Genomic DNA, 23,737 nt, shown 5'->3' with positions numbered 1-23,737 from the left:
CATACAAGCACATGAATGCACCACAGGCCCTTGCAGCCACGGAGGAGAGGAATGGTTTCTTTATTTTTAGTTTATTTTTTCCCTCCCTTGTTGGCGCATCATGCTCACAAGTCCTGGGAATTCTTCTCCTTTTCTGGACACAGAGCTGGATCCATGTGACGTACTAACAGTGTCAGGAGTCCTGAAAACTAAAGGAATGCGAAATAATGTTCACATTTGACTCTAAACCAGTGTTTTGTACCACAAATGATCATCTGATTCACTGTCTGTGAAAATACTTACATTTCTCACATCCAGAATAGATTCTCAAACTACCTGGACAATAACAAGATCATTCGAGTTACTTTGTGATTATATTAAGTTAGCAAATGAATTAATGATCCCATTCTAACACTGGAGCCTGACCATTTACTGTATACCAATGAGCATCTAAATTTGCCAATTGCCTCACAACATTTTGCAGGGCAGCCATCAAATACTTTATACTACTTTTTTTACACACACCATGATTGTTTCCAGCTGAGATTTAGTTTGATTAATTTAATATTAAAAGAATTTTGAAAATTCTGCTGAGGGAAGGGTATGCCATTAGACTTTTTTGACAATGTTCTCGTCAATGTTCGTCTTTTTGAGTCAGCGGAGAGAGTGCGAATGGCCTATTGTGTCACTGGTTATGAAATTCTCAGATTCGAATCAAATGATTCTGTCAGACAGATGGAGTGATTCAAATTACATAAAAGAATCCAACTCCCCATGTATAATACATAAAGATCACTTCCTTTTCCTCTTAGAGAGAGATCCACTTCCCTCCTCTGACCTCATAAAACAAGCTACAGTGTATTTCTTCACTGCGTATTCTTCACAGTTCAGCATTCTGGGAGCTGCTTAGTAATCCTTTTTGTTTGAATATTTCTATACAAGTGTTCGTGTGCAAATTGGACAAAGATGGCAAAATGGTGACAACGTCTCTGTGAATAATGCATTCTATGAGATCTAATGGAAAAAAAAGAATTGCAATTTTTATTTGTATTCATGTACAGTATGAACTACAATCTCAGGTATCAATAATTGAACATCATCCTCAGAGAAATTAGTTGGACTCCTTACAAGCACAGTCTCTTGTTTTTTTTTTTTTTTTCTTGTTTTTGTTTTGCTTTTTTGTCTTTTTTTAACAATTGAAGCACATGTAAAATTATGATCTGAAGATATTTTTTTTTTGCATTATGTTTTTGAAAATATTTTTTTTGTACAAATTTAACCATTTGATGATTATTCTCTCCAAAAATGAGAGAGAATATTCCCACATACAGTAACCCTCCCCATACATAGACAGTTGGCAGAATAACACACAAGAATTGGATCACCTTGGCTTGGGGTTTTGCACAAAAATCAAGCTCACTCTGCTGGTATTTCAAGTCCAACATTCTGCAGTTCAGTCCTAATTTCATTCTGGCATTCAAATATCTCCACATGAAGCCGTCCTCAAGTAAATACCAATACAGAGATATTCCAGTCATTCTCAGTAACTCACAACCCTCGTCCCCAAATATATATATAAAAAATCTCAACCTTTTTTTTTTTTTTCACTGTAGCCAGCGTCAACATTGAATCATTAAGCCACCAAAAGCATTGAAAAGGAATTGAGCATTGAAAAAGAAAACAGTGGAAAGGGAAAGAATGGTTCACTAATTAACTTGACCATTGACTGTAATATTCTTGTCATTTGTAACACTCAATGAGACACTGATGCTGAATAGGTTTCTGTTTCGATTGTTCCTGCTCCATTTACACTGATCTGTCTCTGCCTTACCAGACACCACCAGTCTTTAAATGTATATTTTGCTTCCACCACCTTTGTTCCGCTGTTATTGTAGAAAGTGAAAGAATAAATGCAGGAGGCGGGCTTATCACTGGTGAATGATGTTGTAAGTGACAGTCCTTTATTATGCTCATACTATAAGCTATGGTGGCTGTAAGCAATAAGGCGAGTGGAGCTGCTGGACAATTGCTAAATTTTTCACGTAATTTATTCATTATTTATTTATTTATTTCATTTAAATAACTGAAACGACGCGTTGCTCTGCAAAGGTGAAGCCATGTGCAGGTCAAATCCCATCAAAACCATCTGTAAATACACATTCCTCTATTCCAATTTTGTCGATTATCAGTCGCATTTCTGAAATCACCGGTGGGAAATTAAAATATGCTTGTTGCACAGAGACCAAAGCGAAAGGCATATCTACCTCTTCTTACTTTCTGCACAAGGTCACTGTTTCCATGGCGACAGTCTGATGGCTAGTTTTGCCTCCTTATTCCTTATCTTTTTTTCACTACTTCATATCTGCAATATCTCTGTTTGAAGACCCCTCATGACCGCTGTGGGTCCGGCTCTCCCCTCCCCACCCACTGTTCTTCACTTTTTTATCCCTACCTCCCCTTTCCTTAAGCCTTCCTCTTTGAAAGACTAAATGAAAAAGCAAAGCGCAAACAGACTACAGGAGAGACAATGTTTTGATGGTCTATAAATGATGCAACATCAAAGTGTGTGTGTTTTTCTCTGACAAAAATGAGACTGAGCAGGGGTCGTTTCAATATCAAAGGCCTGTATCCCCTGTTAGATGTTGGGCACACAGAGAGTGGAAAAGTCTCATGCTGTTTTGTTATCAGCTTTCCTCTGTTAGTCTGCAAATGAACTGCTGATACAGATTAATGAGCTATAACCCATCTCCCCTTATTTTGTTGCAGGTTTCTCGCTGCTTCACTGACTATGTTAGCCCCGTCTGCGTGAGTCTGACAGGGTCACACTACATTACAAAGCAGCCTCATTTGCCTCTTTATCTGTATAACAGATGGACTATCAGCTCCCAAGCTCGTGTGACCCTGGGGTGATGGCAAGGTAACGCGACACTGAGTGGACGTAGATCATTACTGGGTTAACAGGGAGGCTACACACCGCAGCCTTATGCTCCCCTTCATTTTCCCAAGCAATATTCTGCTGTCGTACGGCACATGCCGGCGGATAAAGCGAGACAAATGAGACATGGCAAGAGGGTGAGAAACGTGCCTGAGCGAAGTGACAGAGAGACAATCAAAGAAGCGAGAGGACATAGAGGAAAGGAGAGCGGGAGAAATCAGAGAGAGGGTAGACGGGGACGATGGAGATCTCAGAGATGGAGAAACAGAGGAGGAGTAGAAGGAGAGGAGTAATAAAGGTCGAAGTGTAAAGAAAAGGTATGAGGAGGAGTGGGAGCAAGAACTTAATCTTAATTAAACTGACGAATGTATGGCTGTTGTTTCGGATCCACAGGGAAATGCACATTTACTAATTTGGCTGCTTAGCCCCTCAGTCATGCTGGTTTCACTACGATATCATCCAGAGCTGTGTCATTAAAAGATCTCATTTTGTGTTGAGTGACAGTTAGAATATGACGGCAATGACAATAAACCCATTTTATGTTTTGTCTCTCATAAACCTTTGCCGAACTGGACAAGGTACGCTGAACAACTAGCAAATAAATGTTTATAATTACCAAAACAATGCCCTTCAACAAAACATGTTATCATGTAAAATCAATAATTAAATTAATGGCGTTCTATTAATTTTAGTACAAAGCCAGTTTTTACAGTGGTTTCACATGAGCTGCATTTGATACATTCCATATTCACTTTAACCATTAACCATTCATGTAAACCATTCTTTCCCTTGTGCAGTATTACACAGAGAGAGAGAGAGAGAGAGAGAGAAATAAAATGAGCTAAAAAGCTATCACAAATTGTTTTTCTTCATTTAGCCACTAGACATACTTTTAATAAATAATCTTTGTTTTTGTAAAGACACTTGTTAAAGTATCATATGTCGTCCCTTTGCCAAATGCTGATTCATAGCTGTTATCGACATCAACTCTATCAAGTCAATGTCATTTTGATTTCTTTTATCTTCATGTTTTGGTCCATTGTACTCCAAGTATGAAACTGCTGATACTGGATATTTAGTCATATTGAAGATCAGATTTGGGTCTCTTGTACATTGTCTTTTGAGCAGGCTTGAATCAGTAAAGGTTCCTGTGTGGCTGAGCTGTGTATGGTACTGAGCATAGGGGGGTGGTGGTAAGTGCTCTTGTAGGTGTTGTAGTGGTTGTAGTGCTCCAGAGGGGGCAGCGATAGGTGTCGCTCCATGGCAGCAACACCTGCAAGCTCTTCTTCAACAGTTATGACCTCCATGGAGGAGGCAGGGCCATCAGGATCCTGTTGGTTGTGCTGCTTCCTCATCTTGTAGAAAATAACCAGTAGAACGGCAGCCATAAGCGTGATGGCCACGAAGCAGCCAATAATAATCTTGGTGGTTTTCATCACCTCATCCAGGCCATTGAGGGATCCCTCTCCATCCAGATCAAGAACTGGAATGGTGTAAGTCCGCTCTGTGGTTCGTGTTGAAACAGGAGTACCTTTTGTTGTTGAGGATGACACCCAGCCGAATGGCGGAAGTGGTGTTTGGTTATCATCCCCCGGGGTCTCAATGGTCTCCACGGTGACTGTAGTAAAATAGGTCACCCCGCTGTTTTCCACAGAAGTGACATTAAGAACAGCAGAGGCAGAAATGTTGCCTGCTGTGTTGCTTACCATACAGGTGTAAGTCCCAGTGTCTTGCATTGTGACGCTTGTAAAGTTCAGTGTCCCGTCATTGAGTACAGACAAACGCACCTTATAAGCCCCATGTGTCACCAACGAGCCATTTGGTGTAAGCCAGCTGATGGATGTCAACGAGCTTGTACGACATTTAAGCTCTGCTCCCATTCCCTCTGTCACATTCAAGTCACTGGGTGGCTCGACAATGACAGGGACATCACACTGGAAGTAACTGTGGTCCAATTCCCCAATGTAGCGACCTTTAAAGACTGCAGGACTATGGCAACGGGCACAGCAGCTGGTATTGGCAGGTACTGCCTCCTTCAGCCACCAGCTCAGCCACAAAATATCGCAGTTGCAGTTCCAAGGGTTGTGATGGAGGTGGACCCGCTCCAGACGATGCAACGGCGTGAAGAGGTCATGTGGTAGAAAGGTAAGGTTGTTATGAGCCAGGTTAAGCTCCACCAGTGACTGAAGGTCATCAAAGGAATTCCTCTCAATAGCTTGGATCTGGGCATGCATCATCCACAGCTTCTGGAGGTTCACTAATCCTGTAAATGAGCTGGGCTTGATAACAGAGATCTGATTTCCTGACATTTCTAGCTCTTCAAGCCTGACCAAAGGTAAGATGTTGGGGATTTCCTTGAGATTGCACATTCCCAGGTTTAGGTAGCGCAGGTTGCTCAAGTCCTTGAAGGCTCCGTCAGAAATGTAGGAGAGACGTTTGAGCTCACCTAGATCCAGCCTTCGAAGCGAGGGGACTCGGTTGAAGGCATAAGATGGTATACTTTCGATGGGGTTATTCCTTAGCCATAATTCCTTCAGCTTGGACAAGTACTCAAATGCTCCATTGGGGATTGTCGTGAGCCGATTATCAAAGAGCTCCAAGGTGTTGAGACTGGCCAATCCATTGAAGGCGCCAATTTCAATGCTGCGGATGTGGTTCTTGCTTAGTTGCAAGATCTCCAGATGGCGCAGATGTTTGAAACTGTCCACTTTGATGACCTGGATGAGGTTGTCCTGGAGGTTCAGGTAGCGGGTGTTGGTGGAAATGCCATCTGGGACATCCCGTAGACTGCGGCGGGTGCATATGACTTTGCTGAATTGGTTACTGCATGAGCACACAGAAGGACAGGTCTGAGCACGAACAAGCCCAGCCACCACCAGGATCTGAAGGGCCAACAGCAGCACAAAGAGGGGGTTGGACAGCGCCCCCTTCAGCTTACGACCTCTCATTGTCTGGCGCTGGAGGGAGGAGATCATTGTGTTCAGCATTCATAGTTCATCTGCTGTTTGTATTCTCTGCAACAAGAAGAAAAAAAGAGAGAATAATATTTAGTAACCACAAAGTAGCATGGAGTACATTATTGATGTTGCTGTAGGGAATGATATGTATCAATGGCTTGATACAAGATCTTGTATTTGCTTGTTCCGGATTCTCAAATGTGAACAATTGTTGCTTTTGTATGTTTTATATAATTATAAATTGATTATCATTGGGATTTGGACTGTTGGTTGGATGAAACAAACAATGACACAAAGTTGTAACTTGAAGCTGTTGGAAATCATAATAGGTGTTTTTGGACCTATTGTAGATCAAATAATTCATCAAAAAATTAACGAGTTGGTTATGAAAATAATCATCACATGCAGCCCTGGTTTATATAGTGCAATGTGCATAAAATGACACAAGGAAAAGATGAATTAACAGCTTCAATTAATTGTCAATACTGCCCATCTGTGGAACATAACAAGCTTTTTGTTAGCCCCCTAACCCTGGATTGTCCCAGATTTCCAGACTTCACAGAAGCCGATGCATCTACACTGGAGACCAAAAATGGCAAACGAGAATTTAGCCTCTGCCTCCTTTTGGAGCAGGATCTGTGAATTTCTTCTAAGTCTCATTGAAATCCAAAGCTTGGAATTATTTAATACATAGAGCCTTAGTTTAAGTTTTAATAGAAATAGGGCAATCTGTTGAAGTTAGTGTCTTTTCAGGACGAGTCACTGACACCAGAGCATTACGTGTGTGGCCCTTCATTATCACAAATTAGTATGAATGAGAAATTCCTACAGCCTCTCTGTTCCTGCAAAAACTAATTCAACCTGTTAAATACATACACCAGCAAACAGAGGGAGACCAGCTATTCTTGCCTGAAATTGTGCTGTGGTTTATATCTTTATGTAAAACACAACAATATATTAACAAATCATTGATAAATGTTATCTGGTGATAAACTAAGGGGTTTTCTTCACTATCTTGACTTTTCACTAATATATTCTATTGTCTGTTTTATGCTTTTTAAATATTTTATCTGTGATTCATTTCCTGGGGTCTCAAAAACAGCATTTTCCATTGATTCATGGTTACTTATTTTATTCAAAGCAGTATACTTTTCATTATGATCCAGTTTCTTGTCACACCAAAGCCCCTGAAAAATGAGGTCTGGTATTGTCCTTGCATAACTATAGCAGAATTTATCTCCCAAATCAAGTGACTAACAAGAAACTCTTTACTCTGTTATCTGAGATTAGATTAAATTAGATTAGGTTATTTCATTCAGCCAAAGTGTCTAGGAATGTGCCTGAGTGTGCTCAAGATAAAAATAGACATTCATACACATACAGTACAGCCTGTACCTCCCACTTCCACACAGCAGTGCGCAAAGATGGTAACGTACAAACAAATCAACATATACTGTATAGCGAACATATATTTAGTGGAATTATACAACGAGAGCAAAGCACTCTTGCCTTGTGCTAAAAACATTGAAGTATTCTCCTTGCCTCTTTGTAGCTATTCCAACTCGAGCTATCTGTTAATCACCTCTTTCCATAAACCACAAGCAAGGACAAACAAGTATATTATGACAGGTGTTTTCTAAACTGTAATAATTGTTAACTGAGGTGGAAATGTTCTCCGGTGAGGATGAGTGGTTGACTTAATCAGTAGAAATTAGTATACATGTGGCTTGGTTTTGCACCAGCCATGGCACGGAGAGGCTGTAGAGAGACGAGCCTCTGCTGGAGAATCGGATCGAATGAGGCCTCCCACTGGTAGGAGCTCATTTTGTCTGGCTGGAATTTTAACAACCCTGCACTGCCACCTAAGAGAAGAAAATGTCAGACATGACAAACACACTGATAGAGATTATCAGTTTTCAATAATACATCTCCCTTTGGATTTCCACTAGAAGCCTAAAGGAAAAATTGGAAATTCAGCAATGAGCATGCTGATCTACCACTCATTATAAGAGTAATTATACAGAGTAATTATAGCTTTGGCCAAATGCATTCGTCATAAAACATTATATCTGAATACATTTTATCATCACAGAATGCCTCATTACATAAAGGGATGACACATATATTGCTGTAGAAACAAATTTGCTTCAAACATCCTTCCTCCTTTTCTTGGTGCAACACTGTGTGGATTAATTCCATCGAGGCACGCTCAACATGTATTCATAGCCACTGAAAGCTGTAGCTGCTTACATCTAAAATCCTGCCAGCAACATAAAAACACACCCACCCTTACTTTTCTGCTTCTGCACCAGCAGCCACTGGCATTATGTCTGACACCACTGTGATTTGCCAAATTCATTTGTTATAATGAGTTTGTTGGAAAAGTGCTGGGCTAACATATGTCTCAATCAGGGAGCGCATAGCAAGGAGACTGTAATATAAAGCAGAGTATTTCAGAGCACTTAAATTATATTGTCAGACAATTAGAGTCTTGTCAGTGTTGTGCACCACAAGCAACGACATTCTGCTCCAAGTAGCCTTTACATTCCCACACACCAGGAAAGCAAGCTCGGCAGTCTACAATGCAAAGACCTGAATAACTGATTGTCAACCAACCAATCAAGCAATTAAAAACTCAAAAAGAAAAAGAACCTCTGTGTTACAGTCTTGAATATGAGAAAGAAATATGTTAACAATGCTCCACATGAGTCAAAAAGGGGAAGATAATACATCAATGAGGATCAAATGTAACAAGAAATGTTGCATTATTGAACAGCTTGCTTTGCAGTCACATTTTGATTCTGATATTTGTCTTAGCTTGTTGGCGTATTTAGCATTTCCCCTCAGAGATCTAAGGGGGGATTTGAACAAATTTATGAACACCAGGATTATTCCAACAAAGAGGCAAAAAAAATAAACATCTCAGTTTGCACCTCCTCTATTAGACAAAAAAGTTGCATGTTCCGCAGTAAGCCTGCTCATCTCGTGTGGCACAGGATTATAATACTAATATTATCACTGCTAATACATGCTGTTATCAACACTCCACTACATAATATGCCTCAGGAATAGGATTTTTTCTTCTCCTACATCCCCGAAAAACAGACATTTTCATATTCCTGCATTAAATATATTGTAATGACTAAAGTGACTGGATAAAACATGAAAACACATTTCACATGTTTATTAGACAATTACCGATCACAGCCATTTGCAGTTGATCCAGTAAATGTGAAATGGAGTGGATAAAATTTGAAGTGATATGAAATCTGCAAAGTCTCTCATCATAATGGAGAAGGATGCCTTTGGCCACTAAGAGGGCTGTCTGATGAGCTGAATGTCATCTTGCTAATTCATTCAACACATTACTGATTCATTACATTTGCATACGTTTGTTGCATGTCATTTTTAACCTCATTTGTGCTGATGCTGTAACCTCAGAGGCCATCTGGGTCTGACAAGACCTGTGTACAAGCAATATGTCTTGGAGATACACATGGAAAACGGGTTTTGTTGTGTGTTTGACACCATATCTTGAATCCTAATGAATATATTGGCATATGCAGTGTAGTCCAATACAATAAATAAGGGCTTAAGCTGCCTTACAAACAGCATAGACAGCATGTTAAAGTGTAAACCTGGTGATAATCTGCTTTTCTCTCTCTTCTCAGTCCAGAACCAACGCTGAGTTAGTCTCTCGGTATCTTTCCTACTGTGTCTGTGGCACTCAGCCCAAAGCCCATTCGCTACTACCGGACACGTAAATCTTTAAAAACAGGTCACAAATGCATAGTTCCCTTTTTGTTAAAAAGCCTCAATACTACAGCTGGGAAGCTTCGTGAACTAACAGGAGTAAATAGTGCATTTGTGGCTATGGATCAATACACATTTGGTGTACTAGTGAGAATGTAAAGTGACTCATAATAAATTACCCATATTCATTGTAATAAAGGGACATGTCATCCAGTGCAATGCTGAGGCTCATTTATGTTTTTTTAATTGTTTTTGGCCAATAGTGGATGTCTATGGCACAGAGAAATACGATTTGTCAGGCTTTGGCCATACAGAATATACTTGTTAGTAGAATCAATTCATCGGTTGAGCTTTATTTGCTGTTCAAAAAAGTACAGAAAGGTTACAGAATAATGGCAGCATGATCTTTTCAAGTGGTTTGGAGAAAATAAAAATAGAGCTTAAAGAATTGGTCAATTAATTAGTCAGTCAACAGAAAATGAATCGGCACCTTTTTTGCATTTGAATAGTCAGTTGGGTCATAAAAAGAGCCATACATGTGTCTTACATTTAGAAAATGGAAATGTGGCCCATTGTGATGGATGGATGGATGTTTTTCACCTTTTTTGCCATGACAGACTTATACACTGTGATTATCAAGATTAAGAAAATAAGAGTCAGTTCAACAGCCTTTTTTGCCGTAAGGGTACAATACAGTGTGTTTTTCTGTGTGACACTTTATGTCTGAAGGCTTGTGCTATTCAGTCATTAGCGTATTAATGGCCTACATGTATGTAAACATTTGAACAATAATTACTTGATTTGCTTAATTGTTAATTTGATTTCATGGCTGTGACTATTTGTGTTTGTATTTTTAAAGTGAAGACTAGACTTTTAAATCCTATACTTTGTAAAAAAACAAACAAACAAAAAAAACCTTTGTCGCAGTGTATGTGCATGTTTGCATGCCTATTTGAGTATGTCTCTGGGTGATGGAGGGTGGCGGTTTTAAAATCTTGCATTTGGGCCAATCATAACTAGAGGCCACCTCTGCTGCTGTCTCATTCTGGCATGCGGACTGAGAGTGCTTCATTCTCCGGCACTGCTCCACCTGAAAGAAAAAAAAAGGCAAATCCCCTCCCCCACCTTGGCCTCAGTACGGAGAGTGCTGGTGTTAGGGAAATAAATCTAGGAGGCTGTTGGATGCTGCTGACTTATCAGCCAAAGCCTATTTTTTTTAACGGGAACAGAAATGATGGCCCTTTCGTTGACTGGACGAGTCTCAGAAAAGGAAAAATAAAGTGTATTTTCCTGAACATTTTTCATTCTCTTGCGATGTGTTATCCAACAGATACAGTATTTTTTTTAGTATTGTCACTGGCTTGCTTGCTGCGACCAATTTTAAACTGTCTTCGCCTGTAACGAGAGAAAGTTCAGGTTAGACTACAGGCCGTACTGCAGCTGCTACATGCATCATAATGCTCGGTATATTTCCATCTTCAAAGTGGTTGTGACACAATCACACCTGTCTGTAGTTGTTAGCACATCTTTTACTTGTCCTGTCTTTATTATCTGTTGTGGTTGGGCCAGTTATTGTCAGAGTGATGCTATGAAACAAAAGACTTTTCACACTAGTCACATTTAGTGAGCGTTTCAAATAAGGTGTGTTTGTGTTGCTCTGGTCTCCTCTGTGAGAAGAAATACAGGCCACTGCTGCAATGTACTTTTGTCCAGGTCACAAGAAACAAGTGATGGAAAACCACATTTTACTGTGTATTTCTTAAGCTACACCCTGCGTGTAGTATTACTTTACTTAGTAGGATGCCCAAAGAGGAAGGGAAAAGTCATTATTTCAGCTCTGAATGAAACCATATTTAAATAAATTCTGTGCTTTCAATCCAATCATTCAAAGTACAATTGACGGCAGTTGCAAAATTTCCTTTTTCAAGGTAATGAAAGTGACTTGAATCCTGACAAAATTGCTGAAAAACAATTGTCTGGATTCACAATATTTCATTTTCAAGGTAACATCATCATGACTGCACAGGGGATGCAGTCTGAAAAATTCTATACTGTCTGGTTGATATACGGCTGCAGACATAGAATGAAGAAAAAACTCCAAACATATAAGGGAGGTCATGCTTATGCTTTATGCTGTAGTGTTTTCTGTCATCTGTGTGGAGATGAAGTGCTTCATGAATGGATGATTGCCAAGGGCTTTAGTGAAAAGGTGGAATGGATCTCAGCTGGAGGGTATAGCATGCTATGACAACTGCATGGGCACTTCAGATTTAATAAAGCTGGCCAAGTGTTTACTCAAACCACCTTAAGCTTGGTTACTTGGTTAAGAGTCAGAATGTGGTTTAAGTGAATCTTAGTCATTCTGGACAGTTCAATAGAACATTGTACACTGTATAGCTGGATTTTCTGAATGCACTCACGTAAGCGCTCCATCGGTTCTTTTAATTTCAAAGGTGCATTCATTGATTTTTGGACGCTAGGGGGCACAAAAACATGAAAACAAGCTGTCTGATATATTGACTCCGCTATACAGCAAATATTGAGGACAGACACAAGGCCAGAGTTGTTTCACACTATTGCATTTGAGCACAATGGGCAACCCCATTCTTCTTACACAGTCATTTGTTTTTATGATTTAATTTAAAGAAAAAATATTGATTGATCTTCAGGAGGACATCGGGGTTTATGGTCAGAAAGTTGAAAGGCCATTAAGAGTATATAGATCAGAAATGTAGTATATGTTGAAAATCCATCCATCCATCGAAACCCATTTATCTTGTGCAGGTTCATTTGGAAGCTAGAGGCTATCCAGCTCATTATATCCTGGAAAAATCCCTTCTAATTAATTACCACGTGTTGCCATTGTCCTGCTGAATGTGAGGTAAAGAAGGGGTGTATAACTCGCCAAACAAGCTTTGTTTTCTCTGACCAACAAAAGAGAACAGACAGTAATTGATGTCTCTTCATCACGAACGATGAGAAAAGAGATGGTACAGCTGACCCTCTGACCTGGGCTTAACCACCGCCATCCCCTCAGGGCAGCAGCGCTCCCAGATGGCATGATCATATTATTGAAAATCATCACAATTTTAGATGACCAGGCTCATTTTCTCCCGTCTGTGATGGACGAGATTAAATTAAAAGAAAAGCAAAAATGAAAGCAATCAAACTGCCATCTGGAATTATGGTCAGACAGACAATCACTGTGAGGACAAAAACCTATAGACACATTTTAATTTTCTAGCAGGCAATATGCTGTGGAATTATGTCAGAAAACCGTGCTGAAGACATTTTTTTAATCAATGTCCTGTTTCTGATGAGAAACATAATATTATCAGGCATCCAGCCACTTTGCCCTCCAGACTGATGATTGGAGTCCTAGCTATTGAATTGTGACAGTCCCATTTAGTTTGTTTTTGTATATTAAATGCCTTTGAAATTGTCATGACCTTTGGTCTGATTTAACAGTGGCAGCATCAAACATCAAACAGCTCCTAAATTGTTCTGTAAGGATTAAAATGGAAAAGATGACTAACTAAAAGACAGCACAGATCATTGGCTTTAAATCATGACAAATCGAATCATGGTAAGAGCGAGTGAAATTCCAGTCCAGTTATCTTAAAGCAAGACTTATATTAAACCATGTTGAGTAGATACAGCTAGTCTCAAACAAGCGTAGTCGGGTGCGGTGTTTAACAGCATCACATTATAGAATGTAGAGCTCCTGTGTGGTATTTCATGTTCCTTAATGTCGAGGTAAGTAGAGGGAGGTTGCTATCTGGTGCCAATACTGGAGTGAGGGAGAGTGAGAGAGTAAAGAGACACCTTTCAAGTGATAATTCAATTCCTTTTCACGTATTACCTTATGCTGCCTCCATTATGATAATTGCATGGGCTAAATAATCTGCAGGGACCTCCATGTTCAAATGCACTCTGCCAAGGCTCTGTCTGGTCTCTGCGAAGGGATTAAGACAGGATGCCCTGGGTGGCAGACTGACTGAATGCGAGGGCGCTCTTAGTATTCGTGTCACTTGTCTAGCCTACCAATCTGCTCCTATGACTGCATTCCTATAAAGAGATCTGTAGGATCGGCCAACTGTAGGTTGAAGGGCATTGTGGCAGAGCCGAGGCTGATTGGACTAAAAGAAAATATGGCACACTGTATGTGCCAAGTATATGAGCATGACTCAGGCAGCGGGGACGATCTTGGTTACTGGTTACACAGATAGGAACACTCACTGCAAAGTGTTTTGGCGATAAGGAAAATATCAAAACAGATTCACTGCAAAAAAGCAGGTGGCAGCCTGGGTTTGGGTAGGTGAGTACACACAGCCAGCAGCGGTGGCACAATAATGAGCTGCACAGACCCCATAAGCTGCCTTCTTACAGTAGTTAAACAGATCACTGCCCTAGCAGAGGATTTGTGTGATTGGTGAGGTAGGTGAACATGTAGCTGCAGAGATTGGACTGCCAGCAAAAGAATTGTGAATGAACTGCGCGACGCTTAACTGTTCTTTGTTTGAAAGATAAATGATTAAATATTTAATGAAAAAGGTTCCACATCACAGTGATACCCTTGTTACATTTTATGCTTCATCAGAGGAACTTGGCAATTTCCAAACGTGTTAATAACATATTGAATGTGATTTATTCCAGATTCAGAAGCTGTAGAAAGTGGGCCAGAGAGTGATTTTAATGATATAACATGTAAATTTAAAATTTTTCATGACAAGGGATTAAAAAAAAAATAAATTGTTTGCAATTTGTTGGAGCCATTTAAATTCCTTCCTACCCGTGGCCTATCACTGGTGTGGTAATACCTCCAAAAGGCCAAAATACTGTCATTCATTGTTAACACTGAGAGAGACAACAGTCTTGCATTAAAAATGACACAATAGCAATGTTGCTTCAATGGCCGGTCTTGGCAGGTTGCCGCTCCCTGCAAAATGCAGAGTGCTCGAAGGGATTAGTTCACTGGAGTGTCCCCTGCTCAGTCACAGCTATTTGCCAATGAATTCCAGCCATTCTAGTTTGCAAATTGACTGAATAGGAGAAGTTGGAGGCAGTTCGCTCTGGAGCTTTTATGTTCACATTGGGGTGACAGGACACTGACAACAGATGGCACTATACGTGGTGCAGTCTTTTGGTCTTTTGTTTAAAGATTGCTACCCGCTAATGTGCTACTGTCTCTCATTGCGATTTCTTTCTCTGGATTCTCCTGTATGTCTATCAGGTGGTGAGAAGTCATTAGCACATCCCTAATAAGTACCGTGCTGAGACTACGTATGTAGTTGCACATCCCTCTGCTAACGCACAGTGGGAATGCAGATTGGTGTCGACACAGTCTCACAATTTCCGAAACACAAATTACATGTGTGAACCTAATAATATTTAGCCTGCATTGTTGTTGTTTAATTAAAATGACACAGACAATATCTGAACAATATTTTGCAGTCTTTCCTCTTCGTGTATGTTGTTACATGTACTTTCATTTTTGCTGTGTTTATTGTTGTGCAAACAATGACATGGCAAATTCTTTGTACGTGAAAACAACTTGGCAATAAACCTGATTCTGATTGCTGTTACATTTGGTCAAATCAGGTCAAAACCCAGTCGAGCCAAAAGACAAACCAAAGCAAGATCCTTCCAACTATAGTATAGTTTGAAAAGAGGACTGTGGCAAGTATAGCTTAAGATTGGCATCGGTAGCTCCTTCATGATTATGATTTTCTTAAATGTGGAGAATTTATGTTGACGTAACTAAAACGGTGTAAAGCTGTGCTAGTTAATGATTGCTTTATGTCGGAGAGAAAAAAATGTAGAAATCACAGAAACCAAAAAGATGCTCCTCCTGACTTGCCTCAGCTGGCACGGCACTCTTGACTGTAAGCATTAATATATGATGGTGAGCAGAACGTCAAAATTTTAAAGTGGGTGTTAGTGTTCTGATGCAACAGCGATGGCTTACAAGGGCTGAGACGTCTAGTTGGGTTCAGATCTGTATCCGCTCTGAGGCCAGGCTCAAGCACTAATCATGTTTGGAGTCTTTAAAGATGGTAACTAAAACAGATGAAAGCTGTGAGGAAATGTAGCCTCTGTATAGTTAATGGGCTTCAGCCTATATAGTCTAAAGAGCACACCGCATCCAATCATCTAGTTATGCCTCCATAAAGAGCATACAGTGTGCACCTGTGAGGCTATAAGTAGGCTGTGTATGCATAATTACCTCATGCAAACTTCAACAGAAAGCATTAAATATTGCACTGAAAAATGCAGTGAGAGAACTGAATATGCTGCTATGCTGTGTCATAGAGCACATCCTGCCACAAATATACTTACTCTTTACTGCGCTGTGAGATCAGGACAATGACAAAGATGGAGCTGATAAATTTGCTGCAAAATGAACACACATACATTCATTTAGGATTACATTTAATCCAGCAGTACACGCATACACACACACTCATTCACAGTGTAAGAATTACAGATACAGAAGCCTTGGTCAAGGATTAAATGTACGCCCTTCTTTCCTAAATTGCCTAACTGACTTGAATAAAGTGATAACGATGTGATACTTCTATTGATCCCCGCAGTGAAACTCTCTTTTCACTTTGCTCCCTCCAGGGAGGTCAGAGTGTGGGGTCATCTTCACATAGAGCGCCCCTTGAGCTGTGCAGCGAGTCAGTGGGGAATCACTGGCTTGCTCAAGGGCAGGACAAGAACGGTGCACACATTACAAGCTCTTTCCTGTGTGGCTACAACGGGAGGATCTTAAATCTCTCCTACTTAGAACATCTTCAAAAGAACTCCTCAACATAAGACACAAAGCTTCTAGAAGTAGAGGGTAGATTTTTATTTGAAGTGAATATTAGCAGTGCGCCATTAGGTTGTCCTAGTTCGAAGGCAATCTATTCACCCAGTCCTCTATATAGAACAAAAAGAACAATGGGTGCTTCTCAACTTTTCTCCTTAAAGTATATCCCTGCCATGTGCCATGTTGTATGATAAGGGTATCTGGTGCCACTGGTGCTAATTAGGGTCTCAAAATTGCATAAGTGGATCCTGAGAAATGTTCCATGGTGCATATGTGTTGTCATCTAACTGTCAGACTTGTAGGGCACTATAAATTCCTGTCATACAGCAACTAGTCCATCCCACTGCAGCGGTTCACAGCTAGAAAATTAAATTCCCTTCGACCAGATTACTATAATTATCTACCTCACGATGAAGGGTGAGCAGAGGATTAAGGTCTGTTTAAAAATAACCACCATCAAATATATTTGGACTCAATAAATGAAAGCTGTAGAGCAGACATTTTCTCACTGGTGTTATTTTGATTTTTTTTTCTCCTCTCCTCTGCTCTTCTCCCTCCTCTTTTCTTTTCAACTCTGTTAATCTGCTTTGATACTTAAGCAGCGAATGCATGACGCTCGGTGGGAGACCGTCTTAAAGACAGTCAGATATCAAAGCAGGGAAAATGCAGTTATCCAAGTGGCAGTCAACAATTTTGTAAAAAGATGGATGTACACTGTTCTCACAGTGTCTCATAGGGGCTCTGATCTACCGAGGGGATCGTGATTCATCACCATGAGCCATATTATTGTTGTGCTTGTGGAAGGTCATTTGGTAGGCCTGGGATTTGTTCTATTGTTGCAACCAAATGTTATGAGCCTTTTTAACTTTGTGTTGTACACTGATGATGATGATGATGATGATGATCATTACCGCTTCTTTTGATGGTGGGGGAGGAGGCATTGTTAGGTTTTGTTATCTACCAGACCGGCTGCTGCTGGATGTGTTAGGGTCAGGGATTGTAGTTTTCTCACTGCTGATGGCTGACTGATTGTTTGTAGCCGGCCCTGACGGCGTGCAGCAGGTAGTCCATCGAGTTTTTCCTTTCATTATGTGCTCATGGTGAGAAGTCTCAGCTAGCATGCTAATAAGCTGTTAAGGCTTTGTGTTGTGCCAAAATTTGTTTACCCTCAAAAGTGTGTCCCTGTTGGTTTGTCTGTATTTCTAGTTTGGGATTTTGGGTTGTTTGTTTTTTAACACTTCACAAGCAACTTCTCATAAATGACAGCTTAAGTAATGTCATGTATACCATAATAAAATACCAATAGCTATTGTGATCTGACATTCAGTAGGCCAATTTCAGTCTTTGAAATGCTAATAAATTGTTTCAAAACATTATCAATTTCAAAAGGCGGCAATATGAGTTTAATCCACAAAGATGTAATTTGTTCCCTGATGTAATAATTGCACAGCATACTATCAGGGGGAAAAGAAGAAAAAAAGTTTTAGCATAGCTCCTGCAGCAGCCTTCTCAAAGTCTCTAAAATGCAACTGCAAGATGTTCTTGCCAACTTTTTAAACTCTTCGCAATATATATATTGTTTGATAGATTATATAGTCAACCTCTGAAGTTAAGATACATAACTAAAGGCCTGCTACTCAGCACGGTGATAAAGGTGGTGATGTGTGAATTCTGTACATACTGTATATACTGCTATAGCATGCATCTTTGAGCCAGTAAAAACGGGCTTCAATCCTGAGTTACACATTACCCATTACATTACACATGTTTACACACTGTTTAGTCGTGGTTAGCCTGGAGCGGCACTGTCTGGCTGCTGTATTGCTGATTATTGTTCATCTAAGGTAGCTTGTTTTTTGAGTCAGTCTTATAGCTTGCTTGACACCATGCTCTGAGTTTGTGTTTTTCCACAAATGTGCACTTTGTACAAGTATTTTTTTACTTAAGAACAGAAGGCTCCATATTTATTTCTTGGCCAAAACTAATGTTGCTTCAGAACTAAACAGATTGCAAGGGAAAGTAATTATTCCCAGAGTGTTGCATTCACTGGGATCGTTTAATTATACTATTGAGGTAAGTATGTCTTCACCGTCATTAAGCTTATCTTAAAATCACCTATTTTTTTTTTTCCAAATGCACCAAACATGCAGTAACCACAGTATATAGTGCAGACGCAGGGTTTTTCTTTATCACTTGTTGCATGGATTGCCTGAGGGAACTGGAGCCTATCCCATCATGCACTGGGTGAGAACCACCCTGCACTGGTCGCCAGTCTATCACAGTGCTAACGCATATAGACAGACAAACACATTCACACATACAGGCATGATAGCATCTCCACTTCACCTAATCTGCATGGCTTTGGACTGTGGGAGGAAACTGCTGCAGTCAGGAAAAAAATATACACAAAATCAACACAGAACCTTTGTGTCTGGGGTTTACATGTTCGCCTCAGCTGACTAGCAGGATGAAGCACACGACCATCTGCTTGTATAATTCAGTATAACGTTTCCTATATTTGCAGATTTTTTTCTTTTTTTTTTTTTTAAATCGTAACTCAGTGGAATTTGAAGTTATGCACACTGAGCACTCAGTACATAGAGTACATTGTCTTTTCTCCGTCTCTCTCTGCATGTCTGCAGCTCCACTGCACCTTAATCCTTCAGCTTTTTCACTCTCTTTCCTCGAAGCACCTTTCTCCTTCTCCTTCACTCCCCCGAGAGCCACTATCTGTCTCCCTCTATCCCGGAGCCTTTCTCTGTCTCGGTCTCATTCTCTACTCTCATCACTAAATAATTCCTTACAGAAGAAAATCTAATCAAATTTCAGCGAGAGTGAGAAAAGCAGAGGTGGGAAGAAACTGTGTGTGTGTGAATCAGACTTGGAGAGGGGGCTAAAAAAAGACAGAATCAGAAAGCAACATTGGCAGTGTGTGAGGGGGTTCTAGAGTGAGAGAATTGCAAGTGCATTAGCAGTCAGAGCACTTAGTGTGAGGAATCCATTCATTATTCATTAGCTAATTCACCATGTATAGTAATTAAAATCAGGGCCTGCTCCAAAATGGAAAGAGCTATGATAGACTGGTTTTCTATGTACAATATTTAAGAGGGCTGTTTTTCAGTACTCATGCTTTAGGGTTTTATAAATCATGTTTATGTGCTTAAAGTGTGCAACTTGCTGCCAGGACTCTTCTAGTGCAGTAAGTACACGGGGTGAGATCTTTCTGACTCGAGAATGAATTCAAAATAGAAATATGCAAATGCGCACCATGACCTAAAAATAACGAACAAACCACTGCTTATTTATCATGTGGTATATTCGAGGAAATCACTAATTGAAAACAAAAAGCGCCATTGTCAGTGTCAAGATAAACATTTTATGACCAAAGCGCATCGAACACAGGTTGCATATTTGCATATTTTTGAGAAATATTATATTTGATTTATAAATTCACAGTTATGTGCATAAAAACTTTATGATGCACAAATATACGTCAAGCCCCGTTTAAAAAAAGAAAAATGTTTATTTGATCCTGAAAACACTACATGACCAAAATAATGTCGTGTCAATTAATAGCAAACTAAGATCGGGCGTGCCGATCAACCCCTCTGTTCAGTCTGTGGGGAAAAAAGAGGTGCTTGTTTGAGCTATATTTGAACAACAAAGTCGCTTGTTTTGGCCTTGTTGTGACAGCAGTGGAGTTGGAGTTGGAGTCAAAATAATCCTAGAGTGTGTGTATGTGTCTGTGATGTGCCTGCTTATTCCAACCAATAGACTAATTGTCTCACTGGCAGGTGGTTCAGATCAATGGATATAACCTCTAGCTTTTATTATTATCTGTTGACTGTGTGTGTGAGTGTGTGTGTGTGTGTGTGTGTGTGTGAGTGTGTGGCAGATATTATTCGGGCTCCTCACTTATGAAATGAGACTGATCGTGTATGAGAATCAATCCAGAATCCTCCCTGAATACAGATGTGCAACGAGCCACATGAAGATGAATCATTTGAACCATATGCATGTATGTATGTTAATCAATTACTTAACTGCCTTTGACACAAAACCAATCTACAATAAAGTCAATAGCTGATTGGCTGAACCCTTATTACCAACCTAGAACACATCAAAACCTACAATATCAATAAGAGAAGTCTGTTGTTGTATAATGACAATTTGTACCATGCAGTGGTGATTCAACGTATAACCAGGTCATGAAAACTTTTACATTTGCTATTCTAAGTACTCAGCATCTCGTAGGTCTTAAAGAAACGAAAACTCGTGTTCAGCACAGAAAATGATGCTTCTGCTTTTCTTGGAGCAGGAACAGCAGCTTGAATAAACAGAAGACGACCTCGGCAGTTAGCATGAGCACAGACAGCCATGTGACAAACACAGAAAAGGATGCCACCTAAGGATAACCAAATTACACCATCCAGGGAAAAGGATCCAAATTTCCAAAACATGGAAATAACTGTCTGCAAGCCAAAAGTAGAGTGAAGATTGGCATTGTCCTCCAAAGATGAAAAGCACTTAAGGATGAAGGGGGATAATGAGTAACAAAACAGACTGGTCCCTTTTTGTGGACAAAGCAATGATCATTTATCACCAAAGCTGCCGCTAAAATAAAATGGAAAGAAAAGAAAAAAAAACATCATCACATTTAGACACACCAAGTGTCCCCGAAACAGCAACGGGTGACTGCATCATTAGCAGACATACGCTACAAACAATTTCTTTATATACGAACAGGCAACAGAGTTTGTGCATGGCAGCATCCCACCAATCTGCATAATGGAGCGTTTACTATTACAGCGATGACAGGTGTCACATCCTTCCCAACTCCTGAGCAGTTTCCAACCTTCACCCCTGTTATTAATTGTCATTGTCAGCACCACGCGGCCTGAGGAGCAGCAGAGAAACAGCGCTTTTATTTGCTTGTTCTGGCTGTCTGGGTGTGTGTGTGTGCTTTTCCAAAAATGGCAATTCTGTTTTCTACAAATTGCTCCGGAGTGAAGATCTGACCGTCAGACGAAGCATCTTCATCTTGTGTCTGATGGCATGATAATAGAGAAGGTCAAGACAAAATCAGACGAGAAGGTTGGATCTCTGCTGACAAGCTTGTCACAAATCAATGGATTTGATCAGCTCTTTTAAGTCAAGTGATACAGCGTCTCCAATGACTTGTTCATAAAAACTCAACGATATTATCGCTGTTTATTGCTCTTTTGCTGTTGTAGATATTATTGTTGTTTCATTTCTTTTGCTGAGGAAAAGAAGCTGCATAATGTGCAGTCTAATAGCCACAGCAAAATGTGAGTGTAGCCAACTACAGCTATGACACCTTCAAACAAAAAAATCATTCAGCATTTGCAGACTTGTTTCTCTTTTATAAGTCGTTCGTGGGATTTTAGACTCCATCTACGCCCTCTGTCACCAGGAGATGCATTCACTGGCCTCTTTACCATGTACATTTGGGAACTACATATGTTTGTGTAGGTGGTCATGGACCCTAGTGTACTGAATGCGGGACTAATTTATGGAAATTGCTGAATAGCCGACACATTCTTGAGTCCTTGCTTTTTTATGAGCAGATTTGTACCAATTTCAACCATTTTTTTAATGTAATGTGTGAAGCTGGGCCTGTAAGAACATCACCAAATTCATGTAATGAATAGAAACCTGTGCAACTGTGTGGTTTTGAAGCCCACATTCTGCATTTGAAGACACACACAGCCGATGAGAGTTGAAAAAATACATTGCTTAATACAAGATGGTCTGAACCAGGGCCGGATCTAAATATTATTGACATTTGTATTCGATTATCGAAATAATTCCAGCTCTAGTTTGCACTCTACTGGAACCTCTGAATAAAGTCCAGCTTTCGATTAATTATTAAACCTTTATTTCTACATGGAACACTGCATGTGTACATTTTGCATACTGGATTTTTCTGGTGTATGCGACAGAGCTGACTCCATAAATAAGGAGGAGCAAATTATTTACAGAGCGTTTTAAATCAACAGCCCATTATGGCTCCATTTTGTTGCAGTTCATGTTCCATGCTCACAGACGCTTTTACTCTTCATATTCATTCTGAAGAGTGAATTGTGCCTTCAATTAACATATCCGGTCTTGTGTCACAATTTTAAGTGGATGAAAGCGACTTGCGGATGAGTGAATGGAAGATAGAGGGAAAGCGACAGATGTTGGCTGAAGTCACCGTTGCTCCTCTCTCTCTGCCCTGGTGTAAAAGTGGGTGTTCATCCCCTGAATACAGATGGCATTACACAAGCAATCCTCTAAACGGCTGAGACACGCTAACATGCTGGTGTCTGGAATGGCCTGCGTCTATCTCCGGCGCCTTTGCAATGCCAAACACCTTTTGTTAATCTCACAGTCAAGAGCCTTGGTTTAGGATACGGTTCAGAGGAGATTTCATATTACCTTTTACTTACATTTAGTTCTCCAGTAAATGTGTTGCATTGGTCTATTCTATTTTCTGTGATGTCAGTGAGAGGAGGGTACAAGCAGTAACTTGCGTAGAAAATTGGAGCAACTCTTTGAAGCTGCCTGATGGTGCTCTCCACTGAAGAATCAATGCGTAATGGAAAATATTGCTTGAATGCACAATCATCCTAATAAAATTGAATTTCTGCGTGGTGTGTCTCTCTTCTGGTCCCCTCCCTCATGCCTTGGTGGTAGATTGGCCTGAACTTATGACAATTAACCTTGAACACTGCAGGGGAAAGCAGAGGAAGGAGCCCACGAGATTTTCAATAATTAAATTATTCCCTCCTGTTGCACATTTCGAAGGCCACTGCTTCATTCTCTGCCTCTGCAGTTACTGATAGATCAGGTCTTTGTTGTGCAAATCACTATTCATCGTATCCTACATTACAATTCAGACTGTTACTGTACAGAGAGCTGCACATGAATATGCAACTACTTTATACTTTTGATAGTAATGTTAAAGTGAGGTATTATTGATATTGCTTAAAAACATTACGACACCAGCACCAATACTAGTACCCTTCTAGTAAAACTCCTACCAACAGACAACTTTGATTGGTACCTTTCCCCCATGCGTGATGAGGTGTTTACCCACGTTACTCACATTCCCAGGTTTTTCTGAGATCATCTGTCGGCTTTTTATGCTTTTATTCATATTAGACCCTGCAGGTGTGTAGTATGGCCATACTTTTGGATGGTTTGGTGGCATCTCGGCACACTCAAATGCCAGTTTGGTTACATACACTGTGCTCGACGTCACCACCACAGACTGTATAGGTTGCAGCTGCTGCG

The 23,737-nt window shown here is 40.2% G+C and overlaps 1 protein-coding gene across 1 annotated transcript; it reads right to left on the bottom strand.

Moving 5' to 3' along the window:
• Positions 1–4,005: 4,005 nt before the first annotated feature.
• On the bottom strand, positions 4,006–5,901 carry lrrc4cb (leucine rich repeat containing 4C, genome duplicate b). The gene has a single exon (XM_070834144.1). It carries the CDS (start codon positions 5,899–5,901, stop codon positions 4,006–4,008), a length of 1,896 nt encoding a protein of 631 aa, XP_070690245.1.
• Between the last annotated feature and the right edge of the window lie 17,836 nt (positions 5,902–23,737).

Source organism: Pempheris klunzingeri, chromosome 1, assembly GCF_042242105.1.
Source record: "Pempheris klunzingeri isolate RE-2024b chromosome 1, fPemKlu1.hap1, whole genome shotgun sequence".
In the NCBI taxonomy this organism is placed as follows: Eukaryota; Metazoa; Chordata; class Actinopteri; order Acropomatiformes; family Pempheridae; genus Pempheris; species Pempheris klunzingeri.
The sequence above is the reverse complement of the archived record's forward strand: the minus strand, read 5'-3'. Positions and strand labels throughout refer to the sequence as shown.

Excerpts from the sequence above, each read along its gene's own strand:
- lrrc4cb (XM_070834144.1), bottom strand. The coding sequence starts at position 5,901 with ATGCTGAACACAATGATCTCCTCCCTCCAGCGCCAGACAATGAGAGGT.